This window comes from Bacillus rossius, chromosome 2 (assembly GCF_032445375.1).
Source record: "Bacillus rossius redtenbacheri isolate Brsri chromosome 2, Brsri_v3, whole genome shotgun sequence".
Taxonomy (NCBI): Eukaryota; Metazoa; Arthropoda; class Insecta; order Phasmatodea; family Bacillidae; genus Bacillus; species Bacillus rossius.
This window is the reverse complement of record NC_086331.1, coordinates 83,181,747-83,201,555: the sequence shown is the minus strand read 5'-3', so window position 1 is coordinate 83,201,555 and position 19,809 is coordinate 83,181,747. Positions and strand designations below refer to the sequence as shown.

The window sequence follows — 19,809 nt, the reverse complement described above, 5'->3', positions numbered from 1 at the left end:
AATTAGTTAGTTCCTGTATTAAAGGTCTAGCAAAGCTTTCACCTGACGTTATGTTGTCCAACCCTATTATTTTATTTGCATTTATTAAAATGTCATACACACTTTTACAAACTTATTAGTATAAGTTTTCAATATATAAACTTAAGACTTTTACAAGTAAGTTAGATTAGTAACAGTGTTCCTATCATTTTGATAACAGCATGTCAAAAATACCCCATGAACAGAATGCCCTTGCATTTCCTACACTTCCCTAGCATGGTTGCTGCAAGCTTGGAAGTCCAATATTCTCTCTCTTTTCCAGGTTTTCCAGACCTAGACTGACAAATTTCCTTGACCTTTCAGACACGAACAATCCTGCTGCACCCCTTGATGTTGATGGTTTTTGTGTCGTTCAAATGTCCCATTTTCATATTAAAATATATGCATGCCAAAATAATTTAATAATTACATGATAAAACCTCTTTTCGGAAGAAAACACTAGCAAAGGACTTCAAATGCACCTATAATATGTTTTTTTAATCAATACATCTCACCCAATTGAAATTAATTATTGGTAATTCTGAAGAAAATCACATTTTCTGGAAAAAGTTATAAGTTGCATTTAATCTCCCTGACACCATTTCCAATCATTCAATTTGTTTACCAGTAGTTAACCACTCTGAGTGGTTAGGTTAGCTTTTAAATATGACAATTACTGTGATGTCATAATCATAATCAATGTGCAGTCAGGTTTTATGTTTCATATATTTTATGTCTTATTAACACATAAACCGTACATATGCATCCAGTCTATACAAACATTGCAGAAATCACAAATATTTTCTGATTGTAAATACTTTGGTTTTGATCTCCTTAGGTACCTCCACCAAAATTATTATTAATTTAAATTTCATCGCAAGTGATAATATTTTTCTGCTTTTTTTGAAAAACTCTCCTAACTCTACCTCTATTAATCTGCAGAAGCTGGTAATCACCAAAATTATTTGAATAAAATTCTGTGTTGGATTATTCATTGACGATACAGGCCCATCAAAATAAATGGCCGCAAAGTATTATTACCACAGTCCGAGATCAAAATACATGTTTGCAAATGATTACTAACAATTCACCTGAAACTATTGAGTAAAGGCTATCAAACTTTCATGTAAACATGTGTAAATAAAATTTTTTCTTGTTAATGTATATGTATACAGTAGAAAGCCTGAGGATTCACGAAAAGAAGGAAAATCAACCAAATTTTATCCTGTTTGGTTTCTTTTTACACATATGTGAACTACAAAATAATAATAATAAACTTATATTTTTATTGAGTTAAAATTTATCCTGCGAATACTGATTTAATGGATTCCATAGCTTTTTTTTAAATGTTTTACATAATATTAACCCCTGTTACAACTAAAGAGGTGATATTTCGGAGAACATTGAATAAGTGAAGTTAGCTGAAGGTAAGTATATTTATCATTTCTAAAATCTTAAATTGAGTTTGATTTGATCAGAAGATATTTTTTAATGTTAAAACCACATTTACCATATTTCACCTTTTAAATGTAGAATTTCAGCAATCTGTTAAAAAGAATTAGTTGATTTTGAATATTTATACCATATAACTTACATCCCACTTTATATGCTTCAGAGATATAACTTTTATAATTAAAAGAAAAGACAGTCTTTTCACCCCTTTGCGGCTCAATATAGAAAGTTGGTTAAAGTTAAACCATGATAATAAATAATAATTTTGTATGTTATTCTTGCTCACTTTCATACCTTCATCTTAATTTGCTTAGATATGTGATTTGTTACTATAAAAACTAACATGCCCCAGTTTCACTGCCTTTGGGGTGGAATATAAAAAAATGGTAAAAGTACTCTACTTAATCAATTATTTACGTTATTGATGCTAAGTTTCTTACATCCTTCTTTATATTGATGCTAAGTTTCTTACATCCTTCTTTATTCGCTATGTAGGTATGAATTTTTTATAATTTCACAAAAATTACTCCCTTTTCAGTTTTCACGCCCTTAATAAAGGAAATTCAGAAAACTGAAACAATACAATTCTAAACTCTAAATGCTTGTTGTTTATTCTAACCCTTAGATCTAGAAGAATCAAAAATATGCATTTTTCATTAAACCAAACTAGCCCTTTTGAACCCCAGGGGCGAAATCTAGCAAATAAGTAATATAATAACTTTCAGTTTATTATTTTTTTCATTTAACTTACGTCTTACTTAAACGTTTACGGAGATACTATTTTTTAAAATAAATTAAAACTCACCCAGTTTTCACCCTCATGAAAATATGAATTTTAATAAATGCTAAAAGTAAGCATGTACGTAACTCTAGATGCAAGTTTTTTTTAGTTCATACTTCTAGTTCTAAGCGAATTGGAAGTTTTAATTTTTGTTTTAAAACACACCTCATGGGATAAATTTGGCAAATGGGTAAAATTATGATTGGGATTTTTATAGGTTTATTGGTATAAATAAAAAAAATGGTTTGATTAAATTCGAAGTTATAATTATTTATCTTAAATTCATATTCACCCCCTTTTCACTTTGTACGGCTGGAATCAAGCAAAATGTTAAATTTATACTTGGTAGTTTTGTTTGTTTACTATTGGTCTCTAGTATCTTTTGTTATGCTTAGTTAGCTTCGGATATATAATTAATTATCTTCAAACTATATTTATCTCTTTATTACCCCTTAGGGGTTGAACTTCGCAAAATGGTAACATTGTGGCTGATATATTTTTCGTATATTTATTATTGGTACGCAGTACCATTTGTTATGCTTAATTAAATTTGGAGATATAATTGTTGATCTTAAAAACATACCTACCCCGTATTCACACCTTAAGGGTTGAATTTTGCAAATTTAAAAAAAAAATTGTGGTTAATTTTTTTTGTATGTTAATTATTGGTTCCCAATATCTTTTCTTATGCTTTATTAGTTTCAGAGATATAATTAATCATCTTAAAACTATATAACCCCTTTTTTCACACCCTTAGGGGTGGAATTCTGTAATTATGTATAGCCTATCTTTTAAGTTAGCCAAAGAACTTTCTAAAAAAAATGCATCAAAATCCGTTAAGTAGTGTTCGGTTGATGCTCGAACAGACAAAAATTTTAAAAACTATAATTTTTTTAGTTCTCATTGTAAATAGCCATTTCCAATAGTTTTTTTCATAATTTGATCTTATGTACAGACTTTTTGCCTCCAACAGTTTTATAATTAGTATAGATTTCTAAACTGACAAAAAATTGGACTTTTCAGCTTTGGTTTTCCATAAAGGGGTAACTAAGTTACTTCCCTGTTGTTATTGTGAAGGGTGCCTTTGAGTGGTTCTAGGTAGGCTGTCTATGGCACAAGTTAATTAGATCAGAATGAATGGATTCATGTCCTAGCCAGGGAAGAGTTTTCAATTTGCTGTCTTGAATTTGATTAGTTAAATTTCAGGCTGTATTAAATTTTAATAACACGTTAAGTTTGAGCCAACCAGTTCTATGAATATTTTTTCGATGGTACTAAGCAAGGGCTATTTCATCACATATTAATTTTCTTGCTCCTTTTGAAATCTTTAGTGTGTGTAAGCAGTTTTAGCAGTTGAGTTACCAAGCGATGCTTATTAAGGATGTTCAGTGTATTCAGCATTAAGGAAAACTTGTAGCCTAATTGTTGGGGAATTTGTAATTTGTACACAAATAAAAGAATAGTCAATGAAATATGGTACGTCAGATAACTTAAAGTAAACAGTACGACAAAAGGTACTTCCAGTATTGCTATACCATTAAATGCTCGTTTACAATTGCAATGCCCTAAATTGTGTCCGACGGTCACTGATTGGTGATTGGCCGACGTGATACTCTGTCGTAATGGGTGGTGTGGGTGATGGTCCGAATCTCCCGGGTCTGATTACATTGGTCAACTTGAACTTTTGTCCCAATCTGTGTCCTTTGGCATAGAAGAACACTCGTGATATTTGCTGTTTTGGGTTCCCATTTTAAAAAGATAAACAGAAAATAACAAACGACGTGGTAGCATAGAAAGCCAAGAAGACCAAGACGAAATATTGATTAGTGCTATCCGTTTGAGACCGGTGCTTTTCGAAGGCCGATCACAAGAATTTATTTTTGGCAGTGTGATGAGAATGCATTCGTCAACATTTACTTTTGCTTTACCGAATAACTAAATATTACTGAACTCTTACAATTTTTTTCACAAGTTAAATTAATATTCAAAACTAAGCTGCATACTCATTTACAGTTCATGGAATAAATAAACAAAAAAAAAAAAAAAAGAAAAACACCTATTTTGCCACTCTATATTTTCTGCGCTTAGTGACTACTTTATAAATCAATGGATTCGGACGTCGGATATCGCAATTGTAGACCGGGCAGTTTGCCGTGAGATAATATGACATCATTCACATTTGGATAAGGACCTGGACCGCCCATAGGTTTGGACTGTGTAGACGGGCCTTAACTGAACAATGACTATGGTATTTGGCTTCAGTCTTTGTTTGTTGCAGTGCTGTGTGACAAATAAGAGCACAGTGGTATTTTTTGGTACATGAGGTTGAATTTGATCAGTGGTGGTGCCTCATAGTGTGATGTATGTAAGAAAAATCACTTTGCACATAGTTTGCAAGACATTTTTTTACTGTGTAAACAGTTTTATTACGACATTGTAGAATCCGTAAGTACGTTGTGACAGTGTTCGGTAGTTAAACAAAACCTTGTATTGGTTGTTTTGTATGGAAATAATAAATGTTTTGGTCAGTGAAATATTACAGACGACCTAGGCATGGTTGTTACAGGACTGGAGAACGAAAAGTCAGGAAATTTAAAACGTTTAGAGAAATTAAACCAGTTATTGAATTTCGGGAAATGTCAGGAAAAGCACAACATATTTCGGGAATTTCTTCTTGTGCTAATATCGCTTTTGTTGACGTTTAGGCACCTCAAAAAATTAGGAAACGTTTAGTATCACGAAATTTGGTTGATTTTCCTTCTTTTCGTGAATCCTCAGGCTTTTTACTGTAAACATGTACTATAACTAGAAAAAAGGTATTTACGCATGTTTACATACAAGTTGGATAGCCTTTACTCAATAGTTTCAGTTGAATCGTTAGTAATCGTTTGCAAACATGTATTTATCTCGGACTGCGGTAATTTTACTTTGCGGTCATTTACTTTGATGGGCCTCTATCGTCAATAAATAATTCAACACGGAATTGTATTCAAATAATTTTGGCGATTACCGGCTTCTGCGGATAGATAAGCGTTAGAAGAGTTTTTCAAAAATAGCAGAATAATATTATCACTTGCGATAAAATTTAAATTAATAATTTTTGTGGTGGTACCTAAGCAGATCATGACCAAAAGGTTTTCAAGGAGAATATATTTGTGATTTTTGCAATGTTCGTATAGACTGGAAGCATAATATGACATGAAATATATGAAACAAAAAACCCGACTGCACATTAATTATGATCATGACATCACAGTAATTGTAATATTTAAAAGCTAACCTATCCACTGAGAGTGGTAGACTACTGGTAAACAACTTGAATGATTGGAAATTGTGTCAGGGAGATTAAATGCAACTTATAGCTTTTTCCAGAAAATGGGGTTTTCTTCAGAATTAACAATAATTAATTTCAATTGGGCGAGATGTATTGATTAAATAACATATTATAGGTGCAGTTGAAGTCCTTTAGAGATTTATCATGTAATTATTAAATTATTTTGGCATGCATACATTTTAATATGAAAATGGGAAATTTGAACGACACAAAAACCGTCAACATCAAGGGGCGCAGCAGGATTGTTCGTATCTGAAAGGTCAAGGAAATGTGTCAGTTAAGGTCTGGAAAACCTGGAAAAGAAAGAGAATTTTTGAATTCCTAGCTTGCAGCAACCATGCTAAGGAAGTGTAGGAAATGCCAGGGAATTCTGATCGTGGGTTTTGTTTGACGATAGGAACATTGTTACTTACCTAATTTACTTGTAAAAATCTGAAGTTTATATATTGAAATCTCATACTTATAAGTTTTTCAAAGTAATTTATGACATTTTAATAAAGGCAAATAAAATAATATGGTCGAACAACTTATAAGTCAGGTGAAATCTTTGCTAGGACTTGAAGTTGAGTTACTCTACATGGCTGTGATAAAATATGAATTTACTGTTGACTTTCAGTATGCGTAAGCCTCGCTATTTTTAATCTTTTAAATTTAAAATTTTACTGTGGCAACCTTACCTACCCCGACTCTAGGTGGAGCACCAGTGTTAGGGCCGCAACTGGGGGGGGGGGGGGGGGGGGGGGGGCAAGCGTGGCATACGCCCCGGGCGCAAAGCTGTGGGGGCGCCGAAATCGCTTGCATTGTAATTCCTACTACAACTGGTAACTGGTAAAATGTTTTTTAACTTGCATGCCAGAAATGTCTAATCTGATTTACAATAAAACGTCTCAACATATTTAATGAACAAGTCTAGTGATTATACGGACTACTTTATGGACATAGTGGGTTCATGCATGGAAGTTACAGTAGCACAGAAACTGTTACATGTAGGCACGGAAAATGCTTAAATAGCACCATTTTTCCGTGGGAGGGCCCCCGGACCCCCCGCTTTATTGGTGTGGTATGTGCAAAAAAAGAGGGGGGGGGGGGGGGGCGCATGAATCCATTCATGCCCCGGGTGCCAGAGACTCTAGTTGCGGCCCTGGCTGGGGCGTGTGTTTACACATAGTTCATGCTGCTCTTCTGTTGGAGTAGCTGTTGATCTACTTATGTGTTTAATTTGTTGCAGGTTCTCAGTCAACTCACTAATGAATGGAATACGATAACCTCAATATCTCCATTATGACTTGGTTCTGTTACCTGTAGTATTGCCGGGCGATCTGAACAAAGAGCCACGAGCCTTATGGCGAATAATTTCCAAGCTGGAGGTAGTAACTTTTATGTTTTTGAGAAGTGAAAATATGATTTAAAGAATCAGTTTTGCGCTGAGAACCGAGAAGAAATATATTTGGAAAATGAAGCTGTATCCTGTAAAGTATATTGGCTTTACAGCTTTTAATCGAATTTTTTCTCTGCCGATGCTTCCATGGGTAATTGCTGAAATCAAGCTGCAGAACTATTCGGAAATGGTAAGCGTTATTTAATATAACTTGCTTTTAAAATATTATGTCTGTTGTATGCATGATATGATTTTACGTCACACGGTTATGCACATAGGCTAAAGGCGACGAAATTTCCAAGATTATAGTGGGCTCCGAACCACTGGGATAGGTACCGACACTGTACTCATAAATTTTGAGATTGAACCCACGACACATGGCCACCTTTTTTATTATTTTAAATTTTTTGGCTCGTTTGTAATTTTTCATCACCAACAAGTCAACCATGATATTTTGTATATATTTAGTAGTTTAATTGGACGGTATTGCCATATTTTTGTGAGGAGTTCAGGCGATATAAATTGATACCCTTGCCTTACCCGGGACTCGAACCCAGAACCTCTCGCACCGACAGCCGGCGTGTCTGACACCATCTGTTCTTTGGTTTTAATGGGGTTCGGCAAGTGTATTTATAACGTTGTTAGTTTAAAGTTTCTGCTAACTTGTGCATACAAGTGTGCCAGTTTGTCTGGCCATAACATACCGTTTAGAGATAATGACAATGAACACCAGTGATGGAAACTTTCGGTAAAAATTTAATACGTTTTAACGAGAAACTTGTTTTAGTTCGGTTTTGATTATAATTTCCACTTTATTTCCTCTAGTACCCACACCAGATCATTTCATCACTGTACACTTTTGAGTTAACAGAGGCTTCCATGAAGAATTGCAATTTTTCAAACCTGAACCAAACACCTCTTAAATCACCACAGAATATCATCTTAAATAACTTTACAGATCGTGTGACCCGTAGACATGGTTAAATTTGGTTTTCAGTACTTACAATAATTTTTTTCGGGAGAAACTTTAGTGGGGTTCGAAAGTAAAATAATATTATATTACTGTTAGAGAAAATGTTGTTTGGGATTCGGATACTTAGGTATTACTTAGTGTAAAACACCCAAGACTGCACGTTTTCAAACTGTTTGGTGTGTAATGACGACATTAAAATTCTGATCATTAATTTTAAAAAAAATGTATCATATATTATAATTAAATAGTACATAAAAACCCAAACTTTTTGACACCATGGTAGTCTTCAAGTTTAAAATGCAGTTCACACAAAATTTGTGGTCCCAGCCACGCTCGTCACTTCTAGAAGGGCGCCAGGGTTTATATAAGCCTGGACGCCGGCCTCCGCTACAGTTGCTCGGCGAGTTGGAGTGAGCTCTTCGGCGATGAGAGTTTTTGGGTGGCGAGAGTGCCGCGGGTGCGGCGAGAGTCCTGAGCGAAGCATCGAGCGGATTCTCGACGAAGGGAAGTGCGATGGCGGCGACAAGTGCGACGACAGTTCGGCGATGGAGGTCCACGAGGAGTGCTGCGGCGATAGTTGCGTGAGGTGTGCGGTGTGTAAGGACTTGAGATACTGAGTGCGAGTAATTGATTAGCAGGCATTTTAAGTAATTTATTTATTAGTGTTGTAAATATTAGCAGTCAATAAAACTGCAATAAAAATAATAATTGTGCTATCCCTATACGAACCCAGTTCTTCCCACGATTATTAAAAAAGAAGTAACATTTTTGTGTCAAGTGGGATAGCCCCAATTAAATAATTTACAAATAATTAATAGTGATTTAAAAAAATAGAATTTAGATGTTCGGTATTAAAATTTGTGTTATGAACTGTAATTTGTTTTGAGTGTAGTAGTTTTAAAATTAGTGTTAGTGTTTAGTAGTGGGTTAGGTTGGCCCATAGGGTAAATTACATTGTAGTCATAAGACATTAGTGTTAGGCTTGTAGTGTATGCTGACAAGGAAGATGGCCGCCGACGAACTTAAAGCGTAATGGCTTTTGTGGCCGAAATGAAGAATAAAATAGAGAAGAACCAAGAAGAGACGAAGAATAAAACTAATAATAGCCAAGAAGAGATGAAGAGCCAAATGAAGAACTGCCAAGAGGAGATGAAGAATAAAATGAATAATATTCAAGAAGAGATGAAGAGCCAAATGAACTGCCAAGAAGAGATGTAGAATGCCACGAAGACCGAGATCGAAGATATGAAGAAGAACCAAGAGGGGTCAGGAAGATATGCGTAATGAACTCGTGGCTGCTCAAGAAGAATTAAAGAAGATGGTTGAAATCAGTATTCAGTTGAAAGGGTAGGGGAAGTGTTTGGAGCAACAGCTAGCCGAACATGAAGAAATGGTGACACAGTAGCTAGCTCAGCTCAAGCAGACCATCGAACAGTGTGTAGCAGCTGTAACTGAAGAGTGCTGTCGGATGATCAAGGTAGCTACTTCGGCTACGAAAAGGAGCAGTTATTCTGGAGACGTGAAAGTGGAAGGTACAACCGTTCACCAAAAATTCAAGCCACCCATCTTTGATGGCCAATCGTCATGGTCTGTCTACAGGCAACAGTTCGAGGCAGCTGCCGAAATGAATAACTGGGACGAGAAAGAAAAGGCTATGGCACTCGTATTGGCCCTGCGAGGATCTTCACTAGAGCTGCTGCAGACCATACCAGTTACAGAGCAGAAAGACTATGGTGTATTGGTAGAGGCCCTTTTGCTGAGGTATGGCGACCGACAAATGGGCAAGGTGTATAGAACAGCCCTGAAGACACATCAAAAGTGATCTTCAGAAACCCTCCAACAATTCGAAGCCGACATCGAGTGGCTCGTGCACCTCGCCTACCCAGAAGCACCAACAGAGTTCCGTCAGCAGCTAGCCACTAGTGCTTTTATAGACAGGCTCAGAGATGTGGAGGTTCAACAAACTCTTCATTTGGCCCGACAAAAGAAGTGTTGCGAGGCATCAGGACAAGGAGAGCTGGACTGGAACCCTACAATGCAGCAAATGCTAGAAACACCACTAATGAAATATATATTATCAGGGCATTAAAGAAGCTGCTGAATGATACTCCAGGTAACCAGATTAGGAGAGCAGGAGGACACCCGTGGTGCTTCGTCTGCAGTGAACCAGGACACATCCAGTGTAACTGTCCGACACACAGGAAGACAACAACAGGAAGAGAAACAGGAAGATCAACAGGGAAATGAACAATACCTGATGTGAGCGGGCGCATGCCAGCTCTACAGGAAATGGTAGCCCCTAGGGTTTTTCCTGTTCCTGCATTTCGTAGAGACCATGCCAGTTTGTTGCTTAATGGATGGATCAATGGCAGACAGTGTTTACTTACTTTTGACACAGGGGCATATGAATCCATAATCCGCACTGACATTGTAAGTAGAGAAAAGCTGAAGAGAACACCCATTCCATATAGACTCAAAACAGCCACCAGAGAAACTTCACCTGTGCATGGACAGCTGAATTGGGAGGTAAGGATTGGAACTTGGACATTATCACAAGACTTTTCTTGTTGCTGATATCACCAATGAGGTAATATTAGGAATGAACATCATGAATCGATACGAATTCGTTATTGACATGGAAGGACAGGTACTGCATATTAAAGATGAAGAGGTGGCCGTGTTTACCCCCGACCAATTAGAAGTTCCTGTAATGCAAGTGGTAGTTAGCGAATCTGTTTCCATTCCAGCAAACCATGAGCAGATAATATCAGCTAGGATTATTGGAAACCCTAGGGGAAACATGAGCTACCTGATAGAGCCAGATATGAAGTTAGGTTTGAAGACACTCTGGTCGCTCGAAGAATTGCAAGGGTCGGCGAGGTACCAGTCAGGGTGGCCAACCTCGACTCTCGAACAAGGGTTCTTAAACCGGGAGACCCAATAGCTAGCTGTGAACCAGCTCTTGGGTAGGCCAATGTGAGTCTTCCTTACCTATTAGACATGATTTGCAAACTCTGAACCAAAATCTAGAGCATCTACTAAGGTGTTGCCAAAATAATTTAACAAATGGGGAAATTTAAGAAGTCACATTTTCTGGTAAACAACCAGGATGTATTTTCCTTAGGGGATACAGACCTTGGGAGAACAAGCCTGGTCTATCATCGCATCAACACAGGCGATGCAGAGCCGTTCCGACAGGCACCACGACGGCTACCTCTAGCAAAACAGGAAGAGGCTGAGAAGTTGAACGCGGGTATGATGGAGGGTGGTGTAATAGAACCATCAGCAAGTCCTTGGGTTTCCCCAGTTGTTTTAGTGGCGAAGGATGGCCAACTGAGGTTCTGTGTGGACTACAGGAAGCTGAATGGCATCACCAAAAAGGACAGCTACCCCCTCCCATGTATCGATGACACACTTGATACACTCTTTGGCACCAGATGGTTCTCTACATGCACCTGAAGAGTGGTTACTGGCAAGTGGAGCTACACCCAGAGGATAAGGAGAAGACTGCTTTCACGACAGGTAGTGGTCTGTTCCAGTTCACTGTGTTACCATTCGGGTTATGTAATGCTCCTGCAACTTTTGAGAGATTGATGGAACTTGTCCTCCATGCCTTGACTTGGAAAACATGCCTAGTATATCTGGACGACATTATTGTAGTAGGGCATACAGTGAAGGAACATTTGCAAAATCTCCAGGAGGTATTCGACAGGCTTTGCCATGCCCAACTTAAGTCAAGTCTTAAGAAGTGCTTCTTGTTCCACCATGAGGTAACATTCCTGGGGCATATCGTATCACAGGATGGAGTGCGAACAGATCCTGAGAAGATTTATGTTATGGATTGGTGTCAACCTTAGAATAAGCATGAAGTAATAAGTTTCCTGGGACTCTGTACCTACTATTGATGGTTTGTTCCCGGGTTCTCGACAATCGCAAAACCACTGCATCAGCTGACTGAGGACAAGAGACAATTTATATGGACTTAAGCATGCGAGACTGCATTTCTAGACCTCAAGAAATCCCTGTGTACTAGCCCCATACTTGCCTACCCCCATATACATGGAGAGTATATCATCGACACAGAGGCAAGCGGAGATGGTTTGGGCGCTGTCCTATCCCAGGTTTAAGATGGAAATGAATGAATTATCTAGAGGGACAACTTGCTAGGTGGATTAAACAGATACAGTAATATAATTGTCGGTTATAACACAGGAAAGGCCGAATACACAGCAATGCAAATGCCCTCTCCTGAAGACCTTGCAAGGTAGACTGTAACCATTGCAACAGGGCAGAGAGAAATGTGTGGATCGAAGATATTTGGCGAACGAAAATAACTAACAGGGGAATAAAAATGGGATAATGACAGCTTGAAGGCAGCGCAGCGGCAAGATCCTGACATGGCACCTATCATAAGCTGGCTAGAGAGTGGTACTGGACGTCCAATATTACATGAGATCTCCAGTGACCGAAGGGCTGTGAAAGCTTACTGGGCACAGTAGGATTCCTTGAGAATTGTGAATGGGCTACTAATGAGGGCATGGGAGAGTCCACATGGAAAAGTAGTTACCATGCAACTACTCCTTCCAAAGAGTCTAGTGGTAGAGGTATTAAAGGAAATCCATGACAGTACCTCTGGTGGTCATCTACGGGTGAACAAAACTCTAGGCAAGACCCGTTAATGCTATTACTGGTTGAGGTATCGCCAGGACGTGGAGGCTTGGTGTAGACAATGCGAAGCATTCTCGGCTAAAAAGGGGCCACAACACCGAAGTCGTGGAAAAATGAGGGTATACAATGTAGGGGCCCCCTTATTAGAGGATGGCCATCGACATCATTGGACCATTTCCCGAGACTAAAGATGGTAGCTGGTATATTCTGGTAGCATTGGATTACTTCAGCAAGTGGCCAGAAGCTTATGCACTTCCTAATCAAGAAGCCTCTACCATTGCGGATGCAATAGTCAACAACTTCATTTGCAGATTTGGGGTACCAATGGAGCTCCACTCAGACCAAGGTCGCAATTTCGAGTCGACAATATTTCAGGAGATGTGTCAGTTACTGGGAATAAATAAAACCAGGACTACAGCCCTACATCCTCAGTCCAATGGCATGGTGGAGAGGTTCAACAGAACTCTCAAGGAACACCTTGCCAAAGTTGTGGCCGAGCATCAACAGGATTTGGATCAACACATCCAGTTGTTCCTAATGACATATAGATCTGCCGTCCATAACTCCACTGGGCAGACCCCTGCAAGTATTGTGTTTGGACAGGAGTTGAAGCTGCCCTGTGATGTCAAGTTCGGTCGTCCACATAAGGAGCCGACCAACACCACTGATTATGTAAATCGTCTAGAGGAGCGGTTGGTGCTTGTACATGAGGAGGCCTGCAGGAATCTTCGATTAGCGACGAATCGAATGAAGAAAAGATTAACACAACCAGATTTCAGAAGGGCGATTTTGTGTGGCTGTACAACCCGCAACGAAGGAAGAGAAGGTGCCCTAAGCTTCAAGCATCAAGGGAAGGCCCATATGAAGTTTTGAAGCACTTAAGTGATGTGGTCTACCGAAGCCAGAGAGGAAAGAGGGGACGGATGAAAGTGGTACATTTGGACTGTTTGAGGGAATATGCTGGAAGGGATGCGTTACCAGTTTGGGACGAACAGGTTTAAGGAAGGGGCAGTGTTACAAGCGCAAGCAGGTCCGCGACGCGCGCCGGGTTTGGTGCTGGCTGGCATCAGGCGCGTGTCAAGTAGCCGTACTGACGTGGGACAGGCCACGCATACCTGGACGGATTACAAGGGTCGTCGCTACTCCCCTTCTACTCTCTGCTCCCCGCATGGCACCCTGCCTCAGCGCCGGATAGCCTTTGGGAATCCTACGGGGCCATCGCGCGAGCTGCCGATGCTATTCTCGACGCTTCGGGTGTCAGGTCGGTGCGGGATGACGTGACTCGTCATCACGGGCCGTCGCGTGAGCTAAAAATGCCCTTCTAGATGCTTCGGGCATCGGGTTGGCACAGGATGACACGACTGGCCCCAGCCACACTCATCACTTCTAGAAGGGCTCCAGGATTTATATAAGCCTGGATGCCGGCTTCCGCGACAGTTGCTCGGCGAGTTGGAGTGAGCTCTTTTCAGCGATGAGAGTTTTTGGGTGCCGAGAGTGCCGTGGGTGCGGCGAGAGTCCCGAGCGAAGTTCTGAGCGAAGCATCGAGCGTATTCTCGGTGAAGGGAAGTGCGACGGCGGTGACGAGTGCGATGAGAATTCGGCGATGGAGGTCCACGAGGAGTGCTGCGGCGATAATTGCGCGAGGTGTGTAAGGACTTGAGATACTGAGTGCGAGTAATTGATTAGCAGGCATTTTAAGTAATTTATATATTAATGTTGTATATATTAGAAGTCAACAGAATTGTGCAATAAAAATATTAATTGGGCTATCCCTATACGAACCCAGTTATTCCCACGATGATTATTTTAAAAAATCGTTACAATATAATACCCTTTGGAAAATAGATATATTTTCATTTACATAAAACTAAACATCTATAGACAGTTGAACAAATCCATAATAATTACTTTAGAATGCGAACACAATAATGATAATAATATACCTGTAGAAATTTATATAGGGCCTTGGGAAATCATAAAAAAGGTGATCTAGTATTAGTTACAGCCACAGACAATTTCTTGAAAAATTTTAATAAGTTACTTTAGAATAGCCATCAAATACAGTAATAAATTCAGTCTCAAAACACACCATGTGTTCAACAGGGTATTATTTACTACCCTAGTCTCATTTAGGTTTTCTTAAACACTACAAGGCATCACTAGCAACTACGCACAGTGAACCTCTTGCAGCCCAACAGTAAATTGGTTAGATTGAATTCACATTAAAATTTACTTTTGAATAGTCAGATGATTAACAAATAAATATTTACCAATAACCTTAATGGCACAATCTACTTTAACATAAATAACTTAATTTTACAAGTTACATTCTCAAAACTTATTTAATTTCAAAATGTATTATGGTTTATCCCCCATTAATACTAAGTTACCAAAGTTACTGTTATTCACCAAATACAATAGTTCTATACAGTGCACTATTTTACAGATAAAAGTCTTCAGTTTAGAATAAAATAAAATTTTACCACTTCTACAAGCGCAAAATATTAATACTGTGTTGATAAATGACTTAACATTAAAGCACAGAAGAAAAACTCAGCTAAATTTCATCATATACAGTGGGCCTCTAAAATCAATTTACGACATGTATACTGGCCCTCTTTTAAAAACATTTAACATTTAATATCTTATACATCACTGTTAAACACATTCGATCAGTGTTTGTTATTTATACCCTCGCATTGCTATATATATAGCTATATATAGCTATATATAGCTTTATATACAAATATGTCCTAATTTAATAAAAACAAAAACATTTCACAGCTCCTAATGGCAATTTATATCACAAAGATTTGATGTACTTCGCCAAGTCTCACTCTGTTTCTTAAGTGCAGAAGTATAAGCAGTAAACAAGTTTAAATCCCCCTGAGAGAAATTTATCCAGGATGTTTGCACACTCCCAGTGGTAAGTTAGAATTCTAAACACAACTAACAGCTACATATTTTCCCTTCAGTAGCGCGGGCTACCCACTCAAAAAGAAACACAAAAGCGTTTCAGAATAGATGCAAATCCTTTTCTTTTCCTTGATGCTGACTGAAGTAATTATTTGCTACCCCTCGTAACACTAGACACAGGATGTAGGAAAATAATTTACACTTTGTAGACGGGATCAGCGGGCTCGTAAAATAATATTACGAGTAAACACTTTGTAGACGAGATCAGCGGGCTCGTAAAGTAATATTATGAGAAAGGTATTTTCTCGCAACCTGGGTCAGTTGACAATACTGCGGACCTAATGACCCACTTGCAGCAACAGGGAAATGGGGTCGATGCTCAGCTAAATAAACACGATCCTCGTAGCACTGGTCGCTACCAACATCTTGCCTTTCCCCAACACAGTTAGGTATTTTCCTGGACCTAACTTGCACGCGAAAAATATGCACATTGTACTGGCCTAAAAGCACAAACCCTTATAATTATCAACCTCTAATGCCTAGGTGAATCGGTCGTATCAGTCGTATCAGTCGTAGAACGTAACACTGAATCAACTGGCGACAACTACGCGGCACTAAAACTTCTCTTCGCGCACAGCGAATAATACACACGCCGAAATACCATCGCTGATACAACCATGAACGACTCGTGAACCTCACATAGCATTTCTTGCCAGCTATAAGAAAACTCATCATAAGTCACTCCATGGCAAGCAAGCTACTCCCACATCACCATCGAATAGTAGTATTCTCCCTTTGCGACTGTTAGTTGGCACCTGCAGACCACAATTACCACTTGACTATCCAGAACGACAAAGACAGCTCCAAGTCCAGTCTCGGCTACTTCTCCTCGACTACTCCCGTCCCTGGAGACCGAACACGACACTCCTGGCGTTCCCAAAAGAGACGCTCCGTCCGCTGGTGTGCCCAAGCAGCCATGCGTCAAACTACCAGCGCATTCAGTCGTATTAACTCTGGACACTCACAACCAGCAGGCAGCAAACAGACGATAACTACTGTGCACGCCTGCCCTGCTCGGCATGGCCGACCTCACATACGCATCCAACAACAGAAGTGCCATCAAGATGCATATCACAAATGTGACGGGGCGAAAACCACGTCACAGAGTGTGTGTGAAGCGAAAACAATAAGGTTATGTTCTTGTGCATGTCGTGTGCACAGTCGGCCTTATAACACAGATTGTGGCTTCCAGGAATTATGAAGTACAGCTTTCATACCCAGTTACACAGTGAAAAGAGTTCTAACTAAAGTTAAACCTGATAACGAACAACAAAACAAACAAAGAATGCCAATGCTTCAATTGTAGAGAGCCTTCTTCATATTGACTCGATCTCCGAATCTATGCAGTTTAAGGATGCACCTTTGTTTTGTATGTAATTTGTTTGCTGACTATTAGACTGCTAGGCTCTCTGCCGAATCCTTGGATCTGTTTATTATTGTTTTTGTCCTGTGGTTTTTTTTACCTACTTGTGTTATTCTGTCGTAAGTTATTTTCTTGTTGTTTCATGTTAGGCAACAGGGCGCTGCATATTATTAGTTATTTTTAATCGAAAGTTAAAAATATTGCAGTTATTTCCACTTATAAAAATATTAAAATGCAGACATTGTTTTACCTGTTTTTCAGTATGGTCACTGGCCCACAGGGCCAGTGCTGTAAGACTGTGGTCTTTTCATGGAGTGGGTGTCTGTTCTGAAGTTGAAGTTAACTTGTTAGCAATTGGATAGAAAATCGTAGCTGTATAAAGGCTAATATGCTTTAAGTTTGTCTAATAGCCCGAAAAGAACTCACTAGGAAGAATATTATAAATGCCATCATGTAGTGAATATTGCTAAACAATCATGATAACACACCTGCAACGAATTGGCGTTAACAGCATGCATCACATGGGTTTGAATTTCTGATACACTCATCCAGTTTTCGAAATCTTACGCTAATGCTTTTGCACTTTTACATTTCTGTGTAAGCATTAAAGGAGTTGAACTGTTGATGAATGTTTTCATTAAAAAACTTTGGGAACATATTTGATTTAGGTACAAGAGTAGCGAAAGTGGCATTTTTGACCATTTTTAAACATTTTTGCAGACGAGCCTGTACACAAACCATAACTTTGTTTTAATAGGAGCAAAGTGTAGTTACTCGCCAAAAACGTTGTCGCTTTGTGTCCCATTTTCACCGCGACGAATTAAGAGAAATTTTCCTATTGCGAAGGCATTGCACGTGTTTATATCATACTGTTAGGCGCATGGGACTGTCGTGACTGTGTGAGAAGGAGATAGATAGAGAGACTTGTGGCTGGGAGACGAGGAAGCTCCAAAGATGAGACGAAGAAGGCTTGTGTTACCTCTCTCGCGCATCGCCGCGAACAGCTTGAGATAAAAGACGAAGTACTTCCACACACATTGAAAAAAAAAAAAAAGGTCCCCGGATATCTTCATAACAACAGCAGCATATATAATGCGAACTATTTTAAGACAGTATAAAATAATACTTTTTGGTTTGTTGCTTCATTTACTTGTATCTATTTTGAAGTAGGCGTACTTTTTATTCTCTAAACATACATTGATGTCCGTAGTTACATAGTTACGTTATGTTTTCACTGGAATAGCAAATTAATTTATCGCTAAAGATAGACAATAAAATGAAATACATTCCAGCAAGAAAACGTCAACTGGTACGCCCCTATGTATGACTGACAAAAGTTGAAAAGCGCTCTACATATTGTGAAGTTCCCGCTGTGGAACTGTAAAGAGTCACTAGCTATTTGTAACCTGCCGGTGAATTTTACACAGTTGCGTTTTTCAACCTGCCAAGAAAGTCGCTTGCTCCTCTGCTTTCCGTGTGAGAGGCTTTGGGTTTGTGCTCTTGTAAAGCATGCAGATAAATACCGATGTATACTTAGGCTAATTTAATATGCGTCTTCTGGTATAAAATATAAATTGGTGTATTAATAAATAACGATTGACGTTTGAAATGTGTAACTGCGACAGGGCGAGTGAGCGAATAAATGTTTCATAAAACACGAAAAATATCCAAAACTACATAAATAAGAATCAAAACTGAAAAAAATTAATTCTCAGACTAAAACAATAAATGCAAGGCGTGAAGTTAAATCTACATAAATGTATAAGTACATTATACTGATAAATTTTATTAAAATTCTGTAGGAAGTGACTTTTTTTTATTAGGTGTATATCAGAAATTATATACTCATTTATGTAACAAATCATTTCGTATTATGTATTTATATAGCTACTATTAAAAGCCATGGCAGAACGATGTTCCTTATAAAATATTAAAATATTGAACAAATCTTAGTTTTATAGTCAAGGAGTTCCGTGTATGTGTGAATTATTTGATGCACATTGTTGTGCTATATTTTTTATATGTGGTTTCTGTAACTGATTACTGTAGCTTATACAGATTACATTTAGGTACTCCATTATACAGGTGTAATTAAATAGTTACATACGGTCATTGCGATCTTTTAATAGATTATTTAAATGACTGTTTTACACTGTCTAGCATTAGTCCACAGAAATGACGAATGAAAACCAAATGGAATACAATTTCTACAGGAAAAAGACAACTAGCTAGCTTATTTCGATCATTTCTGTTGACTTATGCTAGGCAAGGTAAAACGCCCATTTAAATTTATTTTGTAGAAATAATTATAATTGCCACTAAACTTAAAAAATAAAACTTTGATCTCTGTTTAAACTGATCTGTTTTTTTTGTTGTTTTTTAGAATAAGTAACACATATTGAGGATATCCTGATCTTTTAATTATTCTTTCAATGGAGAAAGTTTATTTAACATAATATCTTGGACATATACCATTTGTGATTTACACAGTTTGTCATTGAAAAAAACTCAGGTTTGGACAACAAACATATGAATTCGCAAACACACAAAATGAAGCCAATATCAGCTGATTTTAAATTATACATGCTGAGACAACAAAATAATTTCGTGGAAGGAATTTAGTAAAAAGAAATGACAGCTCAAACGAATACAGTAGGCTGACAGTGACGAGACAGTTGCAACCTGGATATACTTGCCAACTTGTACGATTTACCCGTAAAATATAGGGAAAATCGTGTTATTGTTCGATTGTACGGCCATGTCTGTTATTTTACTGGTTTTCCGACATTTTACAGTATTAAAATAAATTTGGAAGAGTTTGGTATCGTATCAACGATGGGATGATAACGGTCAAACAAAAAAATGC

The 19,809-nt window shown here is 38.2% G+C and overlaps 1 protein-coding gene across 7 annotated transcripts in view; it reads left to right on the top strand.

Annotated features, from left to right (window-relative positions):
* Window positions 1-19,809, top strand: part of LOC134529413 (TBC1 domain family member 4) — a 353,166-nt gene that overhangs the window by 15,768 nt on the left and 317,589 nt on the right. For all 7 annotated transcript variants that reach the window (XM_063363455.1, XM_063363457.1, XM_063363459.1 and 4 more), the window contains one exon: window positions 6,814-7,153. In XM_063363455.1, coding sequence (XP_063219525.1) covers window positions 7,040-7,153 — 114 coding nt within the window. In that variant the 5' untranslated portion in view covers window positions 6,814-7,039. The remainder of the gene's footprint in view (window positions 1-6,813; window positions 7,154-19,809) is intronic.